A 22662-nucleotide genomic window follows, 5' to 3' on the forward strand; every position below is an offset into this window, starting at 1 on the left:
TGAAAGGCCAAACACCCTTGTCTGTCAAGGGGTCCGGAGGAGGCATTTAACAGCCACGCCTCCCTTTTTAAGCTGATGCAAAGGTGAGGAGCCTTTGCTAGGAACATCTCACCTGCATTGCCCGAAACCTCCCTGTTTGGACCCATCATCGTCTGAAACTCTGGAGGCACTCTGCACATGGACTCTCCTAATCGAAACTTTGCATTGCTAAAGACTTGCCATGAAAAGTTACGTGAGGTTTTTCGTAGACTCAAACTCTCGTTTGCTGTGGACTGTGTGTCTTTGCTTGTCATCAGCTCAGTGTACCGGCAGCCTGGGTTTGATCTATGGCTTTTGGACTTCCTCTGCCTGGACTCACACAGCATGGAACTGCCTCATGTCTTTCCTTTGATCTTGTTTAGGCTTTGGCCATGTTGCCTGAAGTTATGCTCCAATGATCCAAAGTTGGCCTAGCTCTCTTTGGGTGGTTTGTTAGGCCTTTCAACAATTTGCTCCTTTGATTGCCTGAGGGATCATGTCAGGAATCATCACCACTCCTTGTCCAGGTTTGGAACCCATGTATGGATTGATCTTTCCCTTGTGTTCGGAACTGTGGAGATGGCGACGGGGAAACCATGTTTTTTTGGATCTCATCACATAGTAGTAGTGATTAGCTTTGGACTGTTCTGGAATGTCTTGGAGCCTCTAGCTACTGACCATCAGCTATATGATTTCAGAAGTGTGCAACCATTAAGCTTTTACCATGGGATTTCCTGCAATGAAGAAGTCTCACTGATTTGGGTGTCCCGTGTCAGCTTGCCAGAATGTGTGCTTGCCTGAGGGGCTGGGAAAGCTGACAGGAAGCTGCCTTATACTGGCAGTCAGACCCTTGGTCCATCTAGCCCTATGCTGTCAACACTGACTGGCAGCCGTGGCTCTCTAGGGTTTCAGCAAGATTCATTCCTAGTCCTACCTGGAGATGCTGCCAGAGAGCTTCGGCTATTGGACGGTATAGAAATGCAATCAATCAATCAATCAATCAATCAATCAAATCTCTACCACTGAGCCATGGTCCCTCCAAGTGTCCTAAAATTCCATTTTTCCAAACTTATAAAATTCAAGAAATGTATATATAAAGTCCAAGCCTTTATATGTAACAGAGCTGCAGGGACATTTAAATCAACAGTATGGAAAGGAAGCAAACAAGCAGGCAAATGGGAACACAGCCAAAATCTTAAGGGGGGGGGCACCCAGAGTAAATTTTGTGGATCCAGAGGTCTCTCTCCTTTGGATAGGACCTGCACCCCAGAAATGTTCTCTGCCTTCTGTCCCTGTATTTCACAACAGGTCAAGTTCATGTCACTAATTAAGTCTTAGCTGCCTTGCAGGAGCAGCTGCGAACTTTGAGGAAGAGTGAAAAATACAATTTTACTGGGCCAGTTGAAGCTGTAACAAATAGGCTTACCGTAGGAAGAAAATCACACAGTGAACAGTAAGGCACCGTGAAGCAGAACAAACCACTTCAAGTGTGACTCGGAAAGAATAGCCTTTGTGCAGAAGGAGCCCTTTCCTTTCCTCCGCATGTGAGAGAGCAGCCCAAGTAAAGCAAGTGGGGCTGGCGGAAGGCAGGAAGCCTCCATTTCCGAGTTTGCTTAAGACCCCCTTTCCCAACTCGTCACCCTCCAGATGCCAGCTCCCAAAATGTCATTCCCTGCATCCTCCTTTGCGTTATCGTCAGCAGCAAGGGCATTTGCACCAGGGCATTTGCACCCTCGTGCCCCTGTGGCAAACAGCTTTGTCTTCCCTGAAACCCAGCTTCCACTTGGGAAAGACGTGAAATTCGAAGCATCATGGCCGGCAGGCGGCTTTAGTGTACTGCTGGGCCCCCATCCATCCTACGCACATCACCACAACACCCCCCCTCCCCATATGGAAGCTGCTAAGGGTCCTTACGCCCCTTGAGAGAGGCAGGCACAGAACTGGCACATGGGAAGCTCAGGGCATTCGGTAGGGACACAGGACAGCAGGAGGGCCGGTGCTTGGCAGCTTGAGAACCCTCGCTTCAGCCTTCAGCCCTCTCAGTTGAACTGGATATCAGGAGCTAGGGCTGGAAAATAACCCCAATTCCTTGAGACTGTCTGGAATCCTGGTCAGCAACTTGTAAGGAAGGATGGTGGACCAATCCTACTTGCGAAGTCAATGGCACATCTGGGCAATTTTAGGCCCCAGCCTTAATGACCTTATGCCCTCCCCTTAGATGTCCGTGCGTATTACTAGGTGCATTGCGAAACACATAACTAACATTTCTCTTCCCCCTCCCGTAACTGCCACGCTTTAAAACTGTTCCTACATTCCTGATAATGTTAGAAGAACAAGAAAGGAAGAAGAACATTGTTTACCAACCCTGATTTTTTTTTTAAAAAAACCCTCTGCATTTTAAACTCACTTAATCCACAGCACCACCGGAATAAAATGGGGTTTGTTTCTGTTGCCCTCATCACCTGCTGCTCTCTGGATGCTGATTTGGGGGGCGCTGTGGGTCCCTCGCCATTGGCTCCAGCCCTTTCTGCACCACGACACAACGCTGACTGTCAGCGAGCCCTTATTGCCATAGCTACTGCTCTGTCCCCCCCCCCGCCCCCACTAGCTGAGTTTGGCAAGGTGGGGGAGCTCAGCCGGTGCGTCTCTGACAGGGCTCTTCCTGCCATGCAAGAGAACAAAGCAATCTGCTTCAGGCAACGCCACGTGAAGGTGGACAGACGGAGACAGAAATTGGCCTCTGAAAAAGACCTCAGCAGGTCTTTTTCAAAAGGTGGGGTGCTCTGAGCTCCGCTCTGCTCCGGGCAGCAACATTTCGTGGGCCAGGACAAGGAGCAAGGGTTGCATTTCACCTTGGTAGCTCCAGCTTTTCACCCCCAGTTTAGAACCACTTGGACTGGTGCAACTCGAAATGACGGGAGAGATGGACCATTGCCCTCAGCTCTGTGGAAAGGCCCGAATTCGTGTGCCCGGGAGAGGCCCCGCTCAAGGCGCTACAGGCTTCACTCCACACACTCAAGACAGGCCTCTCTTATGCCACTGGGCTTGCTTCCTGGAGTACTTATTTGTTGTATTAATTTATTATAGCACTTTTATCCCACCCTTTAGCCAAAAAGGCTCTCAAGGCAGCTTACAAAAATATTTCTTAAGACAGTCCCTGCCCACAGGCTTACAATCTAAAAAAACATGACACAAAAAGAAAGGGGATTGGGAGGGAGGAGGGGGGGAAAGGAAAATTCAGGCACTAGATTCTTAGTTGCAAAGTTCAGCCGCTGCTTCCTTTGCCTCTGACGGCCTTAGCACTGACAGTGGGTAGCAGGAGGGAGGGGGGCTCTCAGCTGGAGCTGGACCCAGGCATGATGGAGAGGTACTTGAGTCGAATCACATGCAGATAATTGAACGGCTTCTCAAATGCCACTGTAAACCACACCCGGAGTTCAGCCAACCCCACGGGAAATGAACACCCCCCCCCAAGGTGGCTTACCTGCCACAGATGCACGTGTACGAGGTGTGTCTCATGCCTCCGCGAGTGTAGCAATAGTGCTCGAACAGGCTGCAAATCAAGGAATCAAGAAATTAATAATTTGCTCAGGACCAAACACATAAACAGCAAACAATGCATGACTGAAAGAAAACCAGGAGTTATTTATCCTTAGCTGTACATCAACCAATCATCTCATTTTGGTTTTTGAGCTCACCATGTGCTTGCAGAAAATAAGCAGTTGCAAGATGAACTTCGATCCCCTAAACTTCAAGATTTACATGCTTCTGGAGCCAAACAATTGATAGCTTCTTAAAATTTATTTATTTATTTGAATGTAAGGACACAAGAGGATCCCTGCTAGATCAGCCCAAGGAGCATCTAGTCCAGGATTCTGCTCACACAGTGGCCAACCAGCTGTTGACCAGGAACCCATAAGCTGGACATGTTCCCCAGCAACTGGTGTGCATAGATTTACTGCCTCTGCTACTGAAGGTATTACATAACCATCAGGACTAGTAGCTGTTAGTAGCCTCCTCCTCCAGGAATTTATCTAACCCCCTTTTAAAGAAATCCAAATTGGTGACCATCACTATATCTTGTGGTAGCAAATTCCATAGTTTAGCTATGTGATGTGTGAAGAAGTCCTTTCTTTTATCTGTCCTGAATCTCCCACCAATCAGCTTCATGGGATGACCCCAGGTTCTAGCATTATGGAAGAGGGAGATGTCCAAAAACTGTCCAAAAATAGAAGCATAGCTTCAAAATCGCATGAGGTACTGGTTCCCCTATATTTGGCACTGGTTAGGCCTAATCTTGAGTACTGTGTCCGGTTCTGGGCATCACACTTCAAGAAGGATGCAGACAAGTTGCAGGGGGTCAGAGGAGGGCAACCAGGATGATCAGGGGTCTGGAAAGAAAGCCCTATGAGGAGAGACTGAAAGAAGTGGGCCTGTTTAGCCTGGAGAAGAGAAGATTGAGGGGAGACATGAGAGCACTCTTCAAATACTTAAAAGGTTGTCACACAGAGGAGGGGCAGGATCTCTTCTCAATATATATACACACATACCTGGCATAACAGAACCAACAAAACCTTAAAAACAATACTTTTCAATGGACCTACGTGTTCGTTACATTTCTGTCCAAGGCTTTGTTCTACTGCCAAGCACAGGGTTCCCACAGAGTCTCCCATCCAGACTAGATCCAGGACTGCTGATGAACCAGGGCACGTCGCTGCACCTTTAGCAAAGGTGCTGCATGATGAACCAGGGCACGTCGCTGAGCTGTAAGCCATTTCCACATCGCTGCTCCACACACTGAGAGAACGAATGGGCAGGGGAACAGTGTTGCACCCATTTGCGACATGTATTAAGATGGGGAGCATTACATGTGCATGGTCGTAGACAAGACGGAGGTACTGTTAGCGGGTGGTTCATTTGTCCGGCGAGGTGATGTTTGCCCTGTCCTGGACAGGGTTGCACTCTCCCTAAAGGATCGGGTCTGTAGTTTGGGGGTGCTCTTCGATCCAGAACTGTCACTTGAGGCACAGGTGAACTCAGTGGCAAAGAGCACCTTTTATCAGCTTAGGTTGATATACCAACTACGCCCTTATCTGGACAGAGATAACCTAGCTACAGTTATCCATGCTCTGATAACCTCTCGCTTGGATTACTGCAATGCGTTATACATGGGGCTGCCTTTGAAAACGGTCCGGAAGCTTCAGCTGGTACAAAACAGGGCAGCCCGTTTACTAACAGGGACTGGCCGGCGAGATCACATTACGCCAGTCCTTTTCCAGCTTCATTGGCTGCCAGTCCAGGTCCGGGCCCGATTCAAAGTGCTGGTATTGACATTTAAAGCCCTAAAAGGTTTGGGGCCAGGTTATTTGAAGGAACGCCTCCTCCCATATGTACCTGCCCAGACCTTAAGATCATCTACAGGAGCCCTTCTCCGTGAGCCCCTGCCAAAGGAAGTGAGGCAGGAGGCTACTAGGAGGAGGGCTTTCTCTGCTGTGGCACCCCGGTTGTGGAATGAGCTCCCCAGAGAGGTCCGCCTGGCACCTACACTGTACTCCTTTCGTCGCCAGCTGAAGACCTTTTTATTCTTTCAATATTTTAACACTTAATTTTAACTTAAATTTAAATCTTACTATTTTAACTCTGTATCTTAATCTTATATCAATTTTGCTGTGTGTTTTTATCCTGGTTGTGCTTTTTATACTGTATTTTGTAATTGTGCTTTTAACCTGTTGGTTGTTTTATTGTGGTTTTAATTTTTGTGAACCACCCAGAGAGCTTCGGCTATTGGGCGGTATAAAAATTTAATAAATAAAATAAATAAATACAATAAATCTGCACAAGCTCCTCGACGCAGTCATGTGGAGAAGCGTACATGGGTAGCACTGCTCTTCAGACCCGCCACTGACACATGGAGGTTGTGGGAAGGCAAAGCCAGTGGGCATGTTTACGCTGGGGCGGGGGACACGGGACCGAGCAGAAAGCGAGTTGGACTGAGAGCCTTGCTTGGCAACCTTTTTATTGCCGATATCTTTTAATATTCAGTGACTCATTCGTTGCTGGGGATCGACCAGCCTTTCTCCAAAGCTGTGCTTCTGTTAGGGCAGGTATTGCATAATCGTCGTTATTCAAGCCAGCAATATTTGGTTACAAGGAAGATGCAACTTCCCCCTTAGCTAGTGAGTCCTTTATTTATTTATTTATTTATTTATTTATTATATTTTTATACCGCCCAATAGCCGAAGCTCTCTGGGCGGTTCACAAATGCTGTGTGGATTAATGCAGCTGCGTGAATGTTATGGATCGTGCCCGTGGCATCGCTTGCCTCACCCAGCAGCAGCTCCGGCATCACCATACCATTTTGTGACCATTAATTTTATTTCCCCACCTCCACCCCCACCCCCTGCCCTTTTACTGTTATAAAAACTGAGCTCCCTTCTGCTGAACCACGCAATTGCATCTCTTAATACTCCGCCAAGGCTACTGTCTCCCTTGACAGCCATTACAAGTACCATTTGCATTTTATTTAAATTTTATATAGTTTGTTGAATTATATGTCCTCCCCTTCTGCGGCACTGCAGTCCACGACTTCTTGTTTAAACCCATAAAAATAAAAGTGTGTGCGTGCGTGTCTGTCTGTTTATCAGCTCCATAGTGCTAGACACCTGAAGGCCAATAAGCGTACTAAGGGCCCCCTAGGACTGTGCACCTCAGAATTATTTTATTTTTTAAAGCATTAATTGATTGGAATCAGTCATGTCTTTAGCCACCAGGAGCAGACCTCCCTAATTACCCTATTTGTTCGATTCTGAGACGCACTTTTCCCCCCATATAAACATCTCTAAAAATGGGGTGCGTCTTAGAATCGCGGGTGCATCTTAGGGTTTTTTTTTCTGTTGGTGGTACTGAAATTAGTGTGCGTCTTACAATCGATGGCGTCTTACAATCGAAGAAATACGGTAGCACATAGCTGTGCAGTTCATACTGTTTAAAGCCGGGGGAGATTAGTTGACCGAGGGTCACAACTGTACACCTGCCCGCGGCTATGGGGCTGAATGGAGTGGATAGACTTCCCCCTTAGGGGTGCCGGAGGGCCAGCTCGGAGCATGTTTGCTTGAAGGCTTTGCTTTATTAAACTAAGGTAGCTTTCGGCAACCTGATGCCCTCCAGATGTTTTGGACTTCAACTCTCATCAGCCCCAACCAGAATGACCAATGGTCAGGAACGCTGGGAGGTGTTGCCCAAAACATCTGCAAGGCACCAAGTTGGGGAATGCTGAACTAAGGGGAATCCCATCCTGTGTGATGCTGGGTCTGTTTGCTGGTAAAATAATAAAAAAGAAGGGTGATGAAGCAGCAGGGCCACCATCTCCTTTATACCTTGGCCAGGATCCAAAGAGCTATTTTAGGCACTCCCAAAGGGAGTGGGCACCCCCAGTGGGAGGCTGGACTTTGGGGCCTTTGAACAGTAGCAGACCTGCCTGCCACTTCAGATCATAAACTGCTTCAGTTCAGAAACTGGGTTGCCATGTGGGGCTTTCAGTTGAGAAACACACGCTCAACGGTTCTTTGGGTCCATGATCCCGTTGTGCCATTGCTCAGATCCTGGACCAGTCCTAACTTTGGCTCCACTCCCACCACATTCCGTGGCACTGTCATGGCAGGACTGGGTCAGATTTAGTATTAGGGCAAATCAATAAACAGGCAAATGGTGAAACACGGAGGCATTAATCCAGCAAGAGAGCAGTTCTTGCTGGACATCCAGCTCAGGGGGTTCCAGATAGTCCTCTAAAGAGAATTCCTTGGGGGGTGGGGGATGACAGACACAGGAAAGGGATAATTTTCTGTATCTGCATATAATACTAAACAATGGTTTGTGTTGATCACGGTTTGTTGCTTAGGCCATGAACTTTCTTGCAGACAAGCATCCAAACAATGGCTTATTTTCCCTGTTTCTGGTTTGTTTCTCTTCTGCCCATTTTGCCAGCCTTCAGAGCAGTTTCATTTTCAGCCAGCTCTTCCTGGACACCTCTGTTTGCAGGCAAACAGGAGCGCAAATAAGCCAGGGATAAGCCACCATTCTGCGTTCCAACATTACAGCAAGTCATAGACAAGCAAGACGTTGTAAGCAAACAACAGACTATGGGTTCTATTTGTAGTTTGTGACTGGTTAATACACCATGGTTTGTTTGCAGGAATGGGTTCAGACACAACGACAAGCCAGATTTCAACAAACCACAAACATGGCTTAGTGTTATGTGCGAAACAGGCCATTGTCTCTGAACAGGCAACTTCCACGCAAAGGCTAAAATCTGGTGGGAGCAAGTGATGACCTGCTTTGACACCCACAAACACCCACGATTCTGAGCTAGTAGCATGGAACCCTTCTTTACCAGAATTGAAGTCTGCCTCTTGAAAGAAAAAGGGGGGGGGGAGAGAACAATATGTTCCATTACAAGTTGTAACTCTGTCAGTTCAGCTCAGTTAGTTTTTATTGTTTAGCCATTGGCTGTTATAAAACTTCAAGAAAAAAAGTAACAATCAAGAAACCTAAAAATCTAAAACCAAGACAGTAAAAAAGAAATAATAATATTAAGATTTTTACTTCATTCAGCAATTGCAATCTGCTTTTGCTAATGTCATTACAAATTAAATATTGCAGAAAAAGCAACAAACAATTTTGTGGCACCTTAAAAGTGGGCAAATTCATTCTGGCATAACTTTTCATGAACACTGACCATTTCATCAGATGCTCACGTAGCTGAAGAAGTAGACAGTGTTCGTCGTGGAAGCTTATGTCAGAATAAACGTTTTAGTCTTTAAGGCAGGAGAGCTTAATCTGTGGCCTGAGGGCCTGATCCAGTGTTGACAGCCCTCTGTCAGGGATGCTTTAAGGTGGATTCCTGCATTGAGCAGGGGGTTGGACTCGATGGCCTTGTAGGCCCCTTCCGACTCTACTATTCTATGATTCTATGCTCTCAACTCTCATTGTAATCTTTTTTGCATATAGCCATAAAGCTATTACAATGCAATAAGGTTAGGTAAAACTCAATTGTATACAACCAATATACAAAGATTCAACAGTATCATTAAATAAAATGCAGGGTTTGATCTCATTTTTTGATCGAGTAACCTCCCTTGTGGACTGTGGGAATGCTGTGGTCGTCATATATCTTGACTTCAGCAAAGCTTTCGACAAAGTGCCCCATGATATTCTGATTAACAAACTAGCTAAAAGTGGGCTAGATGGAACAACTATTAGGTGGATCCACAGTTGGCTACAGAATCGGACTCAAAGAGTACTTATCAATGGAACCTTCTCAAACTGGGAAGAGGCAACGAGTGGGCTACCGCAGGGCTCAGTCCTGGGCCCAGTGCTCTTCAACATTTTTATTAATGATTTGGACAAGGAGGTGCTTTGAATGCTTATCAAATTTGCAGATGACACAAAATTGGGTGGGATAGCTAATACCCTGGAAGACAGAAACAAACTTCAAAGTGATCTTGATAGGCTGGAGTGCTGGGCTGAAAACAACAGGATGAAATTTAATAGGGATAAATGCCAAGTTCTACATTTAGGAAATAGAAACCAAAGGCACAGTTACAAGATGGGGGGTACTTGGCTCAGCAATACTACAAATGAGAAGGATCTTGGAATTGTTGTAGATCACAAGCTGAATATGAGCCTACAGTGCAATATGGCTGCAAGAAAGGCAAATGCTATTTTGGGCTGCATTAATAGAAGTATAGCTTCCAAATCGCGTAAGGTACTAGTTCCTCTCTATTTGGCCCTGGTTAGGCCTCATCTAGAGTATTGCGTCCAGTTCTGGGCTCCACAATTCAAGAAGGATGCAGACAAGCTGGAGTGTGTTTAGAGGAGGGCAATCAGGATGATGAGGGGTCTGGAAACAAAGCCCTATGAAGAGAGACTGAAAGAACTGGGCATGTTTAGCCTGGAGAAGAGAAGATTGAGGGGAGACATGATAACACTCTTCAAATATTTAAAAGGTTGTCACACAGAGGAGGGCCAGGATCTCTTCTCGATCCTCCCAGAGTGCAGGATACGGAATAACGGGCTCAAGTTACAGGAAGTAAGATTCCAGCTGGACTTCAGGAAAAACTTCCTGACTGTTAGAGCAGTACGACAATGGAATCAGTTACCTAGGGAGGTTGTGGGCTCTCCCCCACTAGAGGCCTTCAAGAGGCAGCTGGACAACCATCTGTCAGGGATGCTTTAGGGTGGATTCCTGCACTGAGCAGGGGGTTGGACTCGATGGCCTTGTAAGCCCCTTCCAACTCTGCTATTCTATGATTCTATGATTGCCTTTGACCATTAGGCCATAGTGCCATATTCCATGCTCTCAGAGAAAAAGGAGCCCTTAATTTATGAACTAGAGCAAGATAAAACTGCAACGTGTCTTCTTGAAACTCACTGCAACCCAGGCTATCACAAAAGCATTGATTGTCAGCCACTAATTCTACCACCAGATCATGAGTCTGATCCGTACATTGCTGAAGAATCTGTAACAGTATCCCCCTACTCTCAAAGTCCAGATAGTAGGGGCAGAACGACAAAATAATGTACCAGATCTTCAATCTGATTACAATCCAAAATACATTTCATGCTGCGAAAGGAATTCCCGAGTACCATTATTGGAATGAAAAAGTAATTTTTTTTTTGGTTGTAATCAGATCCACTTTCTTAAATAAAAATTGCCTATCTCCACCAAAGTTGATCTTGTATTACCTCAAAATCATCCTGCGGGAGGAGCTCTTCTGCCTCCCAAAGCCCTCCGACATTCGCTGAGTGATGGATGCTCAGCCAACAGACAAGGACAGATGTGTGCAAAGAACAATTAATACAGGATTAACTGCTTTAAGAGTCAAGCACATATTAGGGCCCCTTTCAGTCTTTGTGAAATATGTTCTAATTACGATCCAATTCCCTTTAATACTGAAAGGACTGGGGGAGGGGGATCCTCATTTGTTGTAATATTAAAATCATTTCATTAACACGGAGTGATAATGGAACCCATTCAGATTTCAGAGCTGTTCACGGCCTTGTCCTTTGGCAGCAGCTGCTACAATGAAAGCTATTAGAAGAGCATTTAAGACATTGCTTCAGCTACACACAAAGTTAGAAACATCTAACTACCAGAGCAATGAAACATTAGGCACCTATCATGGCGCACATGGCATGTGTTATTAAATCTCAGACATTTGTGGGGATGGGGATGAATGGGTATCCGGCAATCGCCCCGGCATTATCCCTGTGACGCACAGGGCATCCCGGGAGCAGGATGGGATGATCCCTCCCTTGGCTGGGGATATAGGGAGGGCATTTTTTCCTGCTTTTTCCGTGGTGTTGGGATGATCCTGAGACTGCGGAAAGTGTGTCCGGGCATCGGGGTTTGTCCTGGCTCCTCGCGAGTAACTGCGAGGAGATGGGGACCAGGCACGGTGCTCCTCAGGAGCTCTGTGCCCATCAGGGGTGGGGTGGGTTTTTTGTTTTGTTTTTAAAAAAAATCTTAGCTTTCGCTCAAGCGCTCCTTTCCCTTTAAAAACACACAACCAAAATGGTGACCGCAATGTCATGTACCACGTGTAGACGAGGGCGATGATCTCATGATCATAAAATCGTGAGATTGTCGCCCTTCAACCCCCTCGTCTAGCCATGGCCTAAGTCAGCCTTCCTCAACCTGGGGCGCTCCAGATGTGTTAGACTGCATCTCCCATTCTGGGAGTTGTAGTCCAACACATCTGGAGTGCCCCAGGTTGAGGAAGGCTGGTCTAAGTCATGAGTGCACAGCCTTTTTGGCTCCGAGGGCTGCACTGGGCAGTGCCAAGGCTGCACAAGCGTGCGCTCGCTCGCTCGCTCACGCACACAAACAAACTCAGGGATTCCCTTGCTAGTGCCAACGGGTTTCCTCCCTGATCTTCATGTTCTCACCGAAGATCAGAGACAAACGAGTGGTTTCCCTTGCTAGCACTAGCTAAGGAATCTCTTCATTATCTCTAATGAGAGATTAGAGAGAATGTCTCGGCGGGCCACAGTTTTGCACCCCTGTTTTAAGGAAAAGGTGTCCTGCTTCCAGGTGAGGAGATGGGGCTCACTCAATGATCCATTAGGATCCCTTGCAAACTTTGGGCTCACAGCAATTAATACTAAGGGCGAAAGTAGCAGGCAATGGTCATGGTGGTAATAATAAAGTCACCGAGACCTTGTAAACTGCCCAGAGAGCTTGGGCTATGGGGCGGTATATAAATTTAATAAATAAATTATATTAATAAAAAGAATACAGAAACTTCACCAGTATGAAGATAAGAACAAAAATAACAAAACATCAGCTACCTATCAGTGCAGGACTTACACCAGACATTTGTTATCTTTGCCCAAATGCAAGAAGTAATTTTATAGTTATTAATATTAATACTTATTTAAAAAGTAGTTGTGCTTCAGACATGTCTCATTATTGATGCAAAGGGAGAAAAACACAGCCAATACTTAGTACTGAAAGGCTCACATTAATAATCTTAAAAGGGGGTCAAATTTTGATATAGGTTCTGCCTGTGTTCCCTAATCACATTTTTGCCAGAACTGGAGACAGGCAATGCATGCATTTCCCATGTGCTCCCAAGATATGTACCCCAAGATCAAAAGCAAGCTATTACGGTAAGTGTCCTGGCCTGGATAACGTCCTAGAAATGGGAACTGCTAGCTACGCTTGGAGGCCAAATCTTAAGGAAACTCTAGGGATCAATTTGGTCTAAACGTGTCAACAAGTTAAGCTCTTAACAAGCATTTGGGCTGACAAGGCAATGCTTCCAGAATATGAGGCCCCATGAAGCTGCAGTACATCACGCATAATATTCTAAGAGACTGGGATGTTTTGAAATTATTATTCATACTAAATATAATTATTTTTGTGGCTACTCTCAGTGTTTATATGGTAAACCAGCTCTGAAGACACAAGTTAGGATCATCAGAGCCTGACAGGGAGATTTCTTTGCCCAGAAGGACTTCCGTCTTCTTCTTCTGAACTGCATGTGGGCAAGCTCCATGGTTAGGGCATTGGACACATGCTGCCACCTCTCCCCACCCACATAGTGCATCCATGCTAAAGTTTTCTTTTCTTTTGTTACTGCATTGAATATTTTTGAGAGAAATGGTATGGGGGGGGGGGGTGAAGACACAGCTGGACTTGGTCCCAAAGTTGTCCACCTGAAAACGATTATGGTGTTCTGGAAATGGGTGGGGGCAGGAAGCCAGACGCAAGCCTTAAGTCCAACGCACAGAAGCTGCTATATAAATGGTGGCGTCCTGTCTAGCTTGGCTCAGGGTTCCCAGGGGAGCCCGTCGGAAGCGGCTGCACTTTCTAAAAGGGCAAGGTGGAGTCTGCCAGGACAATGGACAGATTTATGATGGCTGGAAATCACTCAAGAAGAGCTGTTGTCCCAGCAACGTGCAGAGATCTGAGTATTTATGGAGGTTGGCTGACTTGCACCCACTGTTAACCCCACCCTTACTGAGAAGCTGTCCCTTAAAGGGGGTATTGCTTGATTTTGCAGTTGCTGACTCTCCCAACATAGAAGGTGGTGAGGAATGCATTGGGATGGGGTGTCCTCTGATAAAGTTTATTTCCGGAGGATTGGTGGAGGTTACAGTGTTAGGAGCTGGGGTGAAGAGACACTAAAAGCTTTGACCTCTGTGACGAATTAGTCCTCCCTAGGAGACGATCAAGGCTGGGAGATATTTAGCTCTCTTAAGTATTGCAAAGATGTGACATTGGTTCTGTGGGGTCTTATCGGTAAGGGAGTTCATCACATTAAAAAATGTATACCAACCAGTTTTGGGTAAAAGCACAGTGATGCAAATCCCCCCTTACGCTTTTGAAGTTAAACATGGTGCCGAATTAAGTCTGCACCAGTGTGAAAACTAGCCACCATTACTTTCCAATTACAGCTTGTAACCAAGGTTTGCAAACCCTGATTAAATCTAATAATATTTAGCATAACACTGGTGCAGACTTAACACTGCCCTGGAAGGGGAAGAAGGGGGGATTTGCACATAAGGCGGACAAGGAAGGGAAGGGGTTGGTGTGTGAGAGCCTCCAGCATGTTCTTGATGTGCTAACCATGGTTAAGGGATCAATAATGTTATGTCTGCTGTCAGAAGTTACAAGAAAGGTAAAGCAGGAATGATGCATGAACATATGAATCAACCCAGTAGATAACAATACAATGTTTTCCTTCCTTTCAAAAATGCGTACGACCTGCAGAGATGTTCACTGAGAAACAAAGCTTAATTGGAAAATGGGCAGAAGCTAACAGATATACACACACGCACGCACGCACACACACATTAAAGGCAGCTCAGAGTTCACAAATTAAAACGAAAATAAAACACATCCCAGCGACATTCATCATGGGTGATTTACAGAGAATGAAATCAATCGATCGTTTCAGTTTAAGACTGGGGAGAGTTAGGTGAGTAGTAATTGGCATTTTAATTGCATAACAGGGAATCGTAAATCATCTTCTTGACTTGCGCAGCAAGTAGGAGCATCCAACACCACAGATACCGTCACTGGCTGAAGTACCGAGCCTTCCCATTAGACACATTACGCACTTCATCACAATGATGCTCCTCTAAACCTGACACTGTCGTAAAGGGTGTTATGCGGCGTGCAGGTGCACCAGCTGCTATAATGAACAGAACCAGAGTGTATGGCCCTCAGGCACAATGGCAACCCTGCTGGCTAGCAGGAAAGAAATGGCTTGGGGGAGAAGCCCAACATCCAAATGGGTGGGTGCATTGCTGCCCTTACGCTCACCAGGAATGCTAGCAGCAGAGCGGTGAGCAGACACGGGCCCTCCGCTACCCTGGAGTTGAGAATGAAGCCGAAGGGGAGCGGGCGACCCGTTACTTGCTTTCCTTCAGCCTGGTGCTGAAGTTGGAAGGGAACTGGACTTGGCCAGAGCCTGCAAACTCCCCAATCTGGCGTCCTCTATATGTGTTGGACTACAAGCCTTCCCCAATCTGGCGTCCTCTAGATGTGTTGGACTACAAATCCCATATGGCTAGGGGCTGATGGGGGTTGTAATCAGCACATCTGGCTGTTCCCAGGTTGGCAAAGCCTGGCTTACAGGCCCACTGTGGGTGGAAGGACGGAATCAACCTCAGAGGATACAGGCCCCAAGAGGAGTGTCCCCCAAGTTCGGGTGCCCCAACCTATGACCCCTTTAAGTTCCGGGTGGGAATCCTCCTCCCCCTACCCAGGACGTGGCTCTTCACACGAAAATCCCAGCACAAGCCCACGGCCACAATTGCACATTCAATTTCATACTGAATAAAAGAGAGCCAGCATGACGACTGAAGACCTATTGCTCCACTTTTCACAGTATAATAATTCTATATCTCAATTGACATATTTTAAATTGATTTGTTTGTGTTTATAACGATTTATTAAAATCTAATTAATGAGGTCTAAATCTTTTGATGACAGAATGATTAAGTTGTATGCTAACTAATCCCTCTTTTTAATTATGGTGCTGCCAAAAAACCATTTCTGGATATAAAAAGGAGACATTTATAGGCACCCAATCTTTAAACGTACATTATGTAAAACCAATAATTAGAAGAACTCATGATTTCAATTATATTTTAATTACGGTTACACATAAAACATGGTTTAATAGATGTAGCACAATGCATACGCTTTCTTTATGAATCACTAATAATTCCTTTTGGGGTGACAACCAAATAAAGGCACTTTTAATGTCTGCACTACTGCAGAATAATGCAGCCAATTCTCTCGGAGTCACCTGCTTGCAAGAATAAAGATACTTAGTCCCCAAATCAAGCCATATCACGAAATCACACCAGGGCATGTCAAACAAAACTGGATGAAACCATAGCTTGGGCAACATACAAACCTTGGGTAACTAATAAGTCATTGCCATCATATAACTTCCTGCACCCAAGTATGGCTGTACAGGCAACAAAGCATATGAAATGGTTCTAACATGTCACTGAGATGGTGTTTATACCACATGCATATACTATTGCCACAATTCAACCCTAGTTGCACTTTTAAGAAGTATTTGGACATGACATTCAGAACAGGGATGGGGGCCACGTGTTCAAATGCACAACCCAATGGAAGCAATATAGTGTGTCCACATGTTTAGAAGTGCATCGTAGTTATGGTCATGGTTCCTGATCCAGCAAGTGATACCTGCACAGAAGGTGGCTTGTGTAGATGGACCTCTTCAGCTGGTTTGAGTCACCAAAACACTGGGGGATAAATTTCATTAATAAACAGGCTTGTGCTTTTCAAGGAGTCCTTGTCTATAGGGGGCACCTCTCACAGCTGCACCATAGAGATCCTTGATTGTCATGACCTAGGGTTATGATTTCCCCTCCTCAGGAGGAGAAAATTCCTAGAACCAGAAGAGGATGTGGCAATGGAAGCACCCATCAATGCCACTCTTGCCTCCTGGCTCTCAACCCAGAAGAGCTGCTGAGACAAGCCCCTCCCCCACTGCTTCCAAAGGAGGTTGCATTGCCATCCTGAGATTCGGAGGACTCCAGTTCTGAAGCCACCACCACACCACACCCAAAGGCTTCACAGTCAAAGGCTTCAAAAACTAGTATGGCCTCATGCAGTGTGTGGGAGGAGCTAGTAACCTCTAGAAATCCCAAGTCATACTTAAGGCTCAGTCTGAGTCTGGCAGTTGTTGGAGCAAAATACAGACAAGCTTGCCTGGATTGCAGTCCCAGCACCACTCGGAGCTGGTGCTGTCCTATTCCCATTCCTGCCTCCCTGGGAAACTTAATTTGCCCCAAATCCTGGTAAGGGCACAATTCATGTAAACCAGGCTTTACCAGTGCCCAACAATGCTAAGCTCTCACCATGATGGAGACAGAACAACAACAGGATATGCAGCCAGAAATGTTACATTGACATTGCCTCAGAGACTACTTTCACAAGGAAGAAGCTACAAGGAACGGCATCAATGAAATGGCAGTATAATGTGAAAAATCAAAACAAACATCTTGTTGTACACCATCTATGTGACAGAACAAACCACTTCTCAACTTTCAACTCCTTTGTAATCTCATGAATGCCACTGTTGTCAGAACTGCTGACAGAATATTTAACTTACAGACTCGTTTCAAAACAACTCTTTCCCAATAAAAGTAATACCAAGAATGGAAGCCTTTGAGACTTTTTTTTCCAAGAGTAATAATGTTCATTTTAACCTTGATGGGGGTACTTAAGTAATTTATGAGGTAATTTTGGTAATAACTATACATTAATTTTACATCTCCTTTTCTGCTGTTTGGATAGGTTTAGGCCACTAGGAATTATGTAAAGTCAGACTATAGGCTGCTAGGGATTTCCAGTGAGTAATGCACTGTGTTTAAAATCTTTCAATCAAATTAATAATACGCAGAGCTATCCACTGTGTAATTGCTTCTAATACATTCAGATTCAGAAGTCAGCATTAATAGACTGTATAGATGGTATTTTTCCTTTAGGAAATTATACTGGTTTAATTTCACATTCCTACTATAAATCCCAAGCCAATATGGCCCCTGTGCAACCTCTGGGTCACAATCAGAAATCAGCATTTTGCAAGCACAGTCCTAATAACAATTTTATAATGTCATTCTCCACAGAATGGTGAGACCTGGGCTTTTGAAATTTATGAGGGCAGAAAAAGTTACATAGTTAAGTGGAACAGAAGCTGACCTTCTGGACTGAGAGGAAGAGTTATGAAAACAAGCACTCGGGCGCAGTGCAAGACATTTCGTGGCCAAAGCTGACGGACAAGAGTATGGGCGCCCACCTGCCTTCTCCACTGCACGCAGATGAGCCCACTGGATTGGCAGTCAAATCTAGACTCATACGGGTACCCAAAGGAGTCATCCCATGAAGCTGAATGGTGGAAGATTCAGGACAGATAAAAGTAAGTTCTTTATCCCATGGCACACATGGTTAAAGTATGGAATTCACAACCACAAGACGTAATCAAGGGCACGGATATAGGTGGCTTTAAAAGGGGATTAGACAAATTTATGGAGAAGACTACTAGTCTCGATAGCTACATATAGTACATTGAGTATCAAATGCAATATGCCGCTCGGTTGCTGAGGAAGATGAGCAGAAGGGGGCTCTTGCGTCCTGCTTGTAAATTTCCCACAGGAAGCTGGTTGACCAGTGTGTGAACAGAATGCTGGATAGATGGATGCTTGGTCTGGTTCAGCATGGCTCATCTGATATTCTTAAATCTAGAACAGATCGCAGTTTTTGCTATGGATCCAATTGCTGGTTTGCAATTATTATTTGGTAGTTTGCATATAGAAATGGCAGTTCACAAAAGAGCATTTAGTCAATGTAAAGTTGGCCAACGGTGGTGCAGTTGATTCCTAACTTCCACACCTCCTACATAACCAGACAATTGTATGGACAATTGTATGTTATGGTAAAACAAGCTTAAGAATAAGATATTTAGTCATCTGGAAGTCTCCATGCAACCACAAAACAGCTGAATAGAAAATAACACTCTGCAAACAAGATGCCGCTGCCACTAATGGTTGCTTGGGAATTCTGACCAGGCCTCTTGACAACAAAGTTATAGTCCTTGACACATCTGGGGTTTTATTCCCCCCCCCCTTTTTTTCTGAAGATTCCCACTGAACAATTGAGGGGTTTTGGTTCTGGGTAGAACTCCATCCTAATGCTATGAAATGCAGTGAGAAGTCCAAGAGATTGCCATTCTTTTCTGCATTTACAGACTGAGAGACACTCTACCATGATTTGACAGGAGATGATAAATCAAAGCATCAGACTTTGTGGACAGTTTTCTGAGAGCTCACAGATAGTTTCAACTCACTTTCAACACCAAAAGGCAGAGAGCTCAAGAGTGAACAGACAGATCTGTCTGCAGTGATCCTCAGTCAGATCAGGGCCCCACACACTTACACTAAGGTAAACAAAACCGCGAGGATGAACTGCGTGCGACATATTTAACTTTGGGTGTAATTTATCCCTAAATTACAAACCACACATTCAAGCAGGAGGCATGGATCAGTTCAGTTTATATCAGAGAAAATCCTCAATCATTCCTATCTATGTATGTAGCATTTGGCTTTGCTTGGAAAGAGTGGAGCTGCTTTGCCCAACAGCTGCACAAAGGCCGGACTTGGATTTAGGCCCAAATGCAGCATTAAGAACAGTTCTGTGGACCTAACAAAGATCCACTTCTAAATATTTCTCAGTAAACGGATTATATAGACTCGCACAGTTGAACTGCACACCACTAATTGATAGCATGGTGTTTTGTCCATAATTACTTTCAAAAAGTGGCAAAAATTAAATTCTGGATCAGTTATTTGTTTCCAAAACACACTGAACACCAGCACTGCACAGACCTGTTCATGTTTAGCCTGGAGAAGAGAAGATTGAGGGGAGACATGATAGCACTCTTCAAATACTTAAAAGGTTGTCACACAGAGGAGGGCCAGGATCTCTTCTCGATCCTCCCAGAGTGCAGGACACGGAATAACGGGCTCACGTTAAAGGAAGCCAGATTCCGGCTGGACATCAGGAAAAACTTCCTGACTGTTAGAGCAGTGCGACAATGGAATCAGTTACCTAGGGAGGTTGTGGGCTCTCCCACACTAGAGGCCTTCAAGAGGCAGCTGGACAAGCATCTGTCAGGGATGCTTTAGGGTGGATTCCTGCATTGAGCAGGGGGTTGGACTCGATGGCCTTGTAGGCCCCTTCCAACTCTGCTATTCTATGATTCTATGTATAATCTACCTTTTAAAAATTCTATGTTGCTTACTATGGGCATTTTTAGTTTCCTGAGACAGCCCAACACACCTGAAAAATTATAGTTATTAAATGGATTCCCAAATTCTGTCTGCTCCAGCACAGTTACTTACATTGCACTGCAGTTCCAGTGTCAAGATTTTACTGCATTCCATGATTTGAGACTTGTCAAGATGAAACTGGAACTTGTACGCCTATAGCATAAAATCGCACGAGTCATCTCTTGCACTGTACTTGATAAAATGCCAGAAGAGATACTGGGACGTTGTCTTATGAACCTTCAGCTGTTTCAATACAACTGGGCAGCAGAGGGAGGCGGGGGTAGGCGGAAGAGAAACAAGTTTCTGTTGTTTTCGCGGTGTCAAAAAGGACGTGTGAGCCCCCTGTTCCCATTTGAGCTTAGACCCTTCCAGTTCATTCTCAAAGATGCTGATATTGCCCTTCCAGACCCAGGAGGTCTTTGCAGTTATATATCTGGCCAAAGTCCTAATCAGGTTCTGTTCCCAAGCCAAGAACAAATGGGACATTTAGATAAATATTGTTAGATAATAATATTTAGATAAACAATGTTTAGATAAACAATATTTTTGCACTGTGTATTTTAAACAAATATGTAAAAATAGATCGAATAAGGACTGCAACATATCTGGTACTTGACCATCATATCCATCAAGCATCACTTGGGCCAGTGAGCCAAGGAGTGTGTTCAGTGTTGTGTCTTCATGGTCAAACTGGGGCGGGGGGGGGGGGGAAAGGAGAGGGGTTCCCCTGTCCCTTCTCAATGGATTGATCATCTTGGTGCCACCATTTATGCAAGGAGTGTTGAACCTCTTTCAGCCCAAGGGTCAAATTCATTTCCAGAGAAGCTCTCAGGAGCTGCATTCCAGTGGTGGGCGGGGATGAAGGCAAAAGGGGGCGGGGCCAAAGGCCAAATAGGCATGACCAAAGTCCTTACTGCCACTAACTAAGCCTTACGAGAGGCACTGAAACCTTTCAGAGTATTGGGGGGGGGGAGGGGAGCTGCACAAAGTCAGGACACCACCAAACAATTGATGGTTAAGGAAATGGGTGGGGCCAGGAAAGTGGGAGGGGCGTTGTGGGGAACACTGGAGGGCCAAATTAGTACCCCAGGTAGGCAAGATTCGGCCCTTGAGCTTGAGGTCCTGCACCCCTGTTTTGTACAACCCAAGATCACTTGTTCATATACTAAGAAAAAAGGTGGAGATGCTTGGCAGATCCATGAGAAATGCTCCTACTGAAGGTCCTTCTGTCATTTGAAAAGGAGAGAGCAGCTCACATCCAGTTCAGGCTCTGTCTATCATGGGAGGAACAGAGCCATCCAGAAGGGAGCCAACACTAAGAAGTCTAGGAAGAGGATTCAGCTAGCTCTCATGTCACCGAGAATGGGGTCTCATCCGTGAAGCCCATGCATGTTTGATTTACTCAGTTACTTCCTCCATGCCTACCTCAAATTCTCAAACCAACAATACTCCTCAAGTGATTGCTCAGTCACAGTGCACCTTTTCATATGTTGCTTGCTGATACTGCGGTGTGTATGTAAGTGCTCCCTCTTTAGTGGCTCTACACACACACACACACACACACACACACACACACACACACACTTTTGTGGCTAGATAGACATGGTTGTTGTTGACTGAGCGATGTGGCAATGAAGCCATAGCTGCTATGGAGATTGCTTTCACATCAACTGTGCTGCTGCATACAAACAAGAGAAAGAAGCTGGGCTCTTCTGGGTAAATACTAAATCATCATCCTAAGAGAGGGTGGAAAGAAAGTGTTTCACGAATACAACTTGCCAAGCTCTCCCCGGCCACATTTTAGGAATCCTGGACATGCAGAATGAGTGAATAGCTGCCCAGAGGATTATGCCAATTGCCACAAATTACCTCTTTATGGAGAAATCAATTTTATAGTCTTCTGAATTTCAAACATTTGGTGATTCAATACAGCAGAATTACTCTGTGGAGAGCCAGACCCAAGATGGATGACTCTGCAGAGCCACATGTGGGACTATGGAACTATCAGCCATTAAGCATGTCTACAATGGAGGGGGGTCATACATCACAGGGAAAAAAGTTGGGCTACGGAGAACATTAATTTCAGACAGCTGAGAATGACGTTTAGGTGACTCCATTGAGTCTTCAGTTGTGTGATTTCCCTCTGAACTATTAGCCCAAACTCAAAGTTACTGACCATAAAATGGAGCCAAGCAAAGTACATGATCATGGAACTTAAAATTTGTTGGCTTCCTGACATAAAACTTTCCTTTGTAATAGTGGTGTGGAGAAGATTCCCATGGAGACACACACATCAAAGACTTTGCATCCACTCATCTCCCACACGGGAACTTCTGATGAAATATATGAGCACAATACAGAAATCTAGCCAATTACTGAATTCTCCTTTAAAAAAAAAAGATGACATACTGTACGAGCGAACATCATTAACACATTTCAAGTTGGGAACATTTCTGAAAGGCCTCCCATGAACCTTCCAATAAGAACATAAGAAGAGCCCTGCTGAATCAGACCAAAGGCCCAGCTATTCCAGCATCCTGTTCACAAAGTACCCAAGCAGCTGCCTCCCGGAAGCCCACAAGTAGGACACGAGTGCAACAGCACCCTCTGACTTGCCTTCCCCAGCAACTAGCATCTGATACTAGAAGCCATATCGTAAAATCGTAGAATAGCAGAGTTGGAAGGGGCCTACAAGGCCATCGAGTCCAACCCCCTGCTCAATGCAGGAATCCACCCTAACGCATCCCTGACAGGTGGTTGTCC

At 45.3% G+C, this 22662-nt stretch overlaps 1 protein-coding gene across 2 annotated transcripts in view; it reads right to left on the reverse strand.

Annotated features, from left to right (window-relative positions):
- PEPD (peptidase D) overlaps nucleotides 1–22662 on the reverse strand; it is a 216048-nt gene that overhangs the window by 49807 nt on the left and 143579 nt on the right. For both annotated transcript variants that reach the window (XM_063141338.1, XM_063141337.1), the window contains one exon: nucleotides 3503–3571. In XM_063141338.1, coding sequence (XP_062997408.1) covers nucleotides 3503–3571 — 69 coding nt within the window. The remainder of the gene's footprint in view (nucleotides 1–3502; nucleotides 3572–22662) is intronic.

The sequence above is a fragment of the Elgaria multicarinata genome, chromosome 14 (assembly GCF_023053635.1).
Source record: "Elgaria multicarinata webbii isolate HBS135686 ecotype San Diego chromosome 14, rElgMul1.1.pri, whole genome shotgun sequence".
NCBI lineage: Eukaryota > Metazoa > Chordata > Lepidosauria > Squamata > Anguidae > Elgaria > Elgaria multicarinata.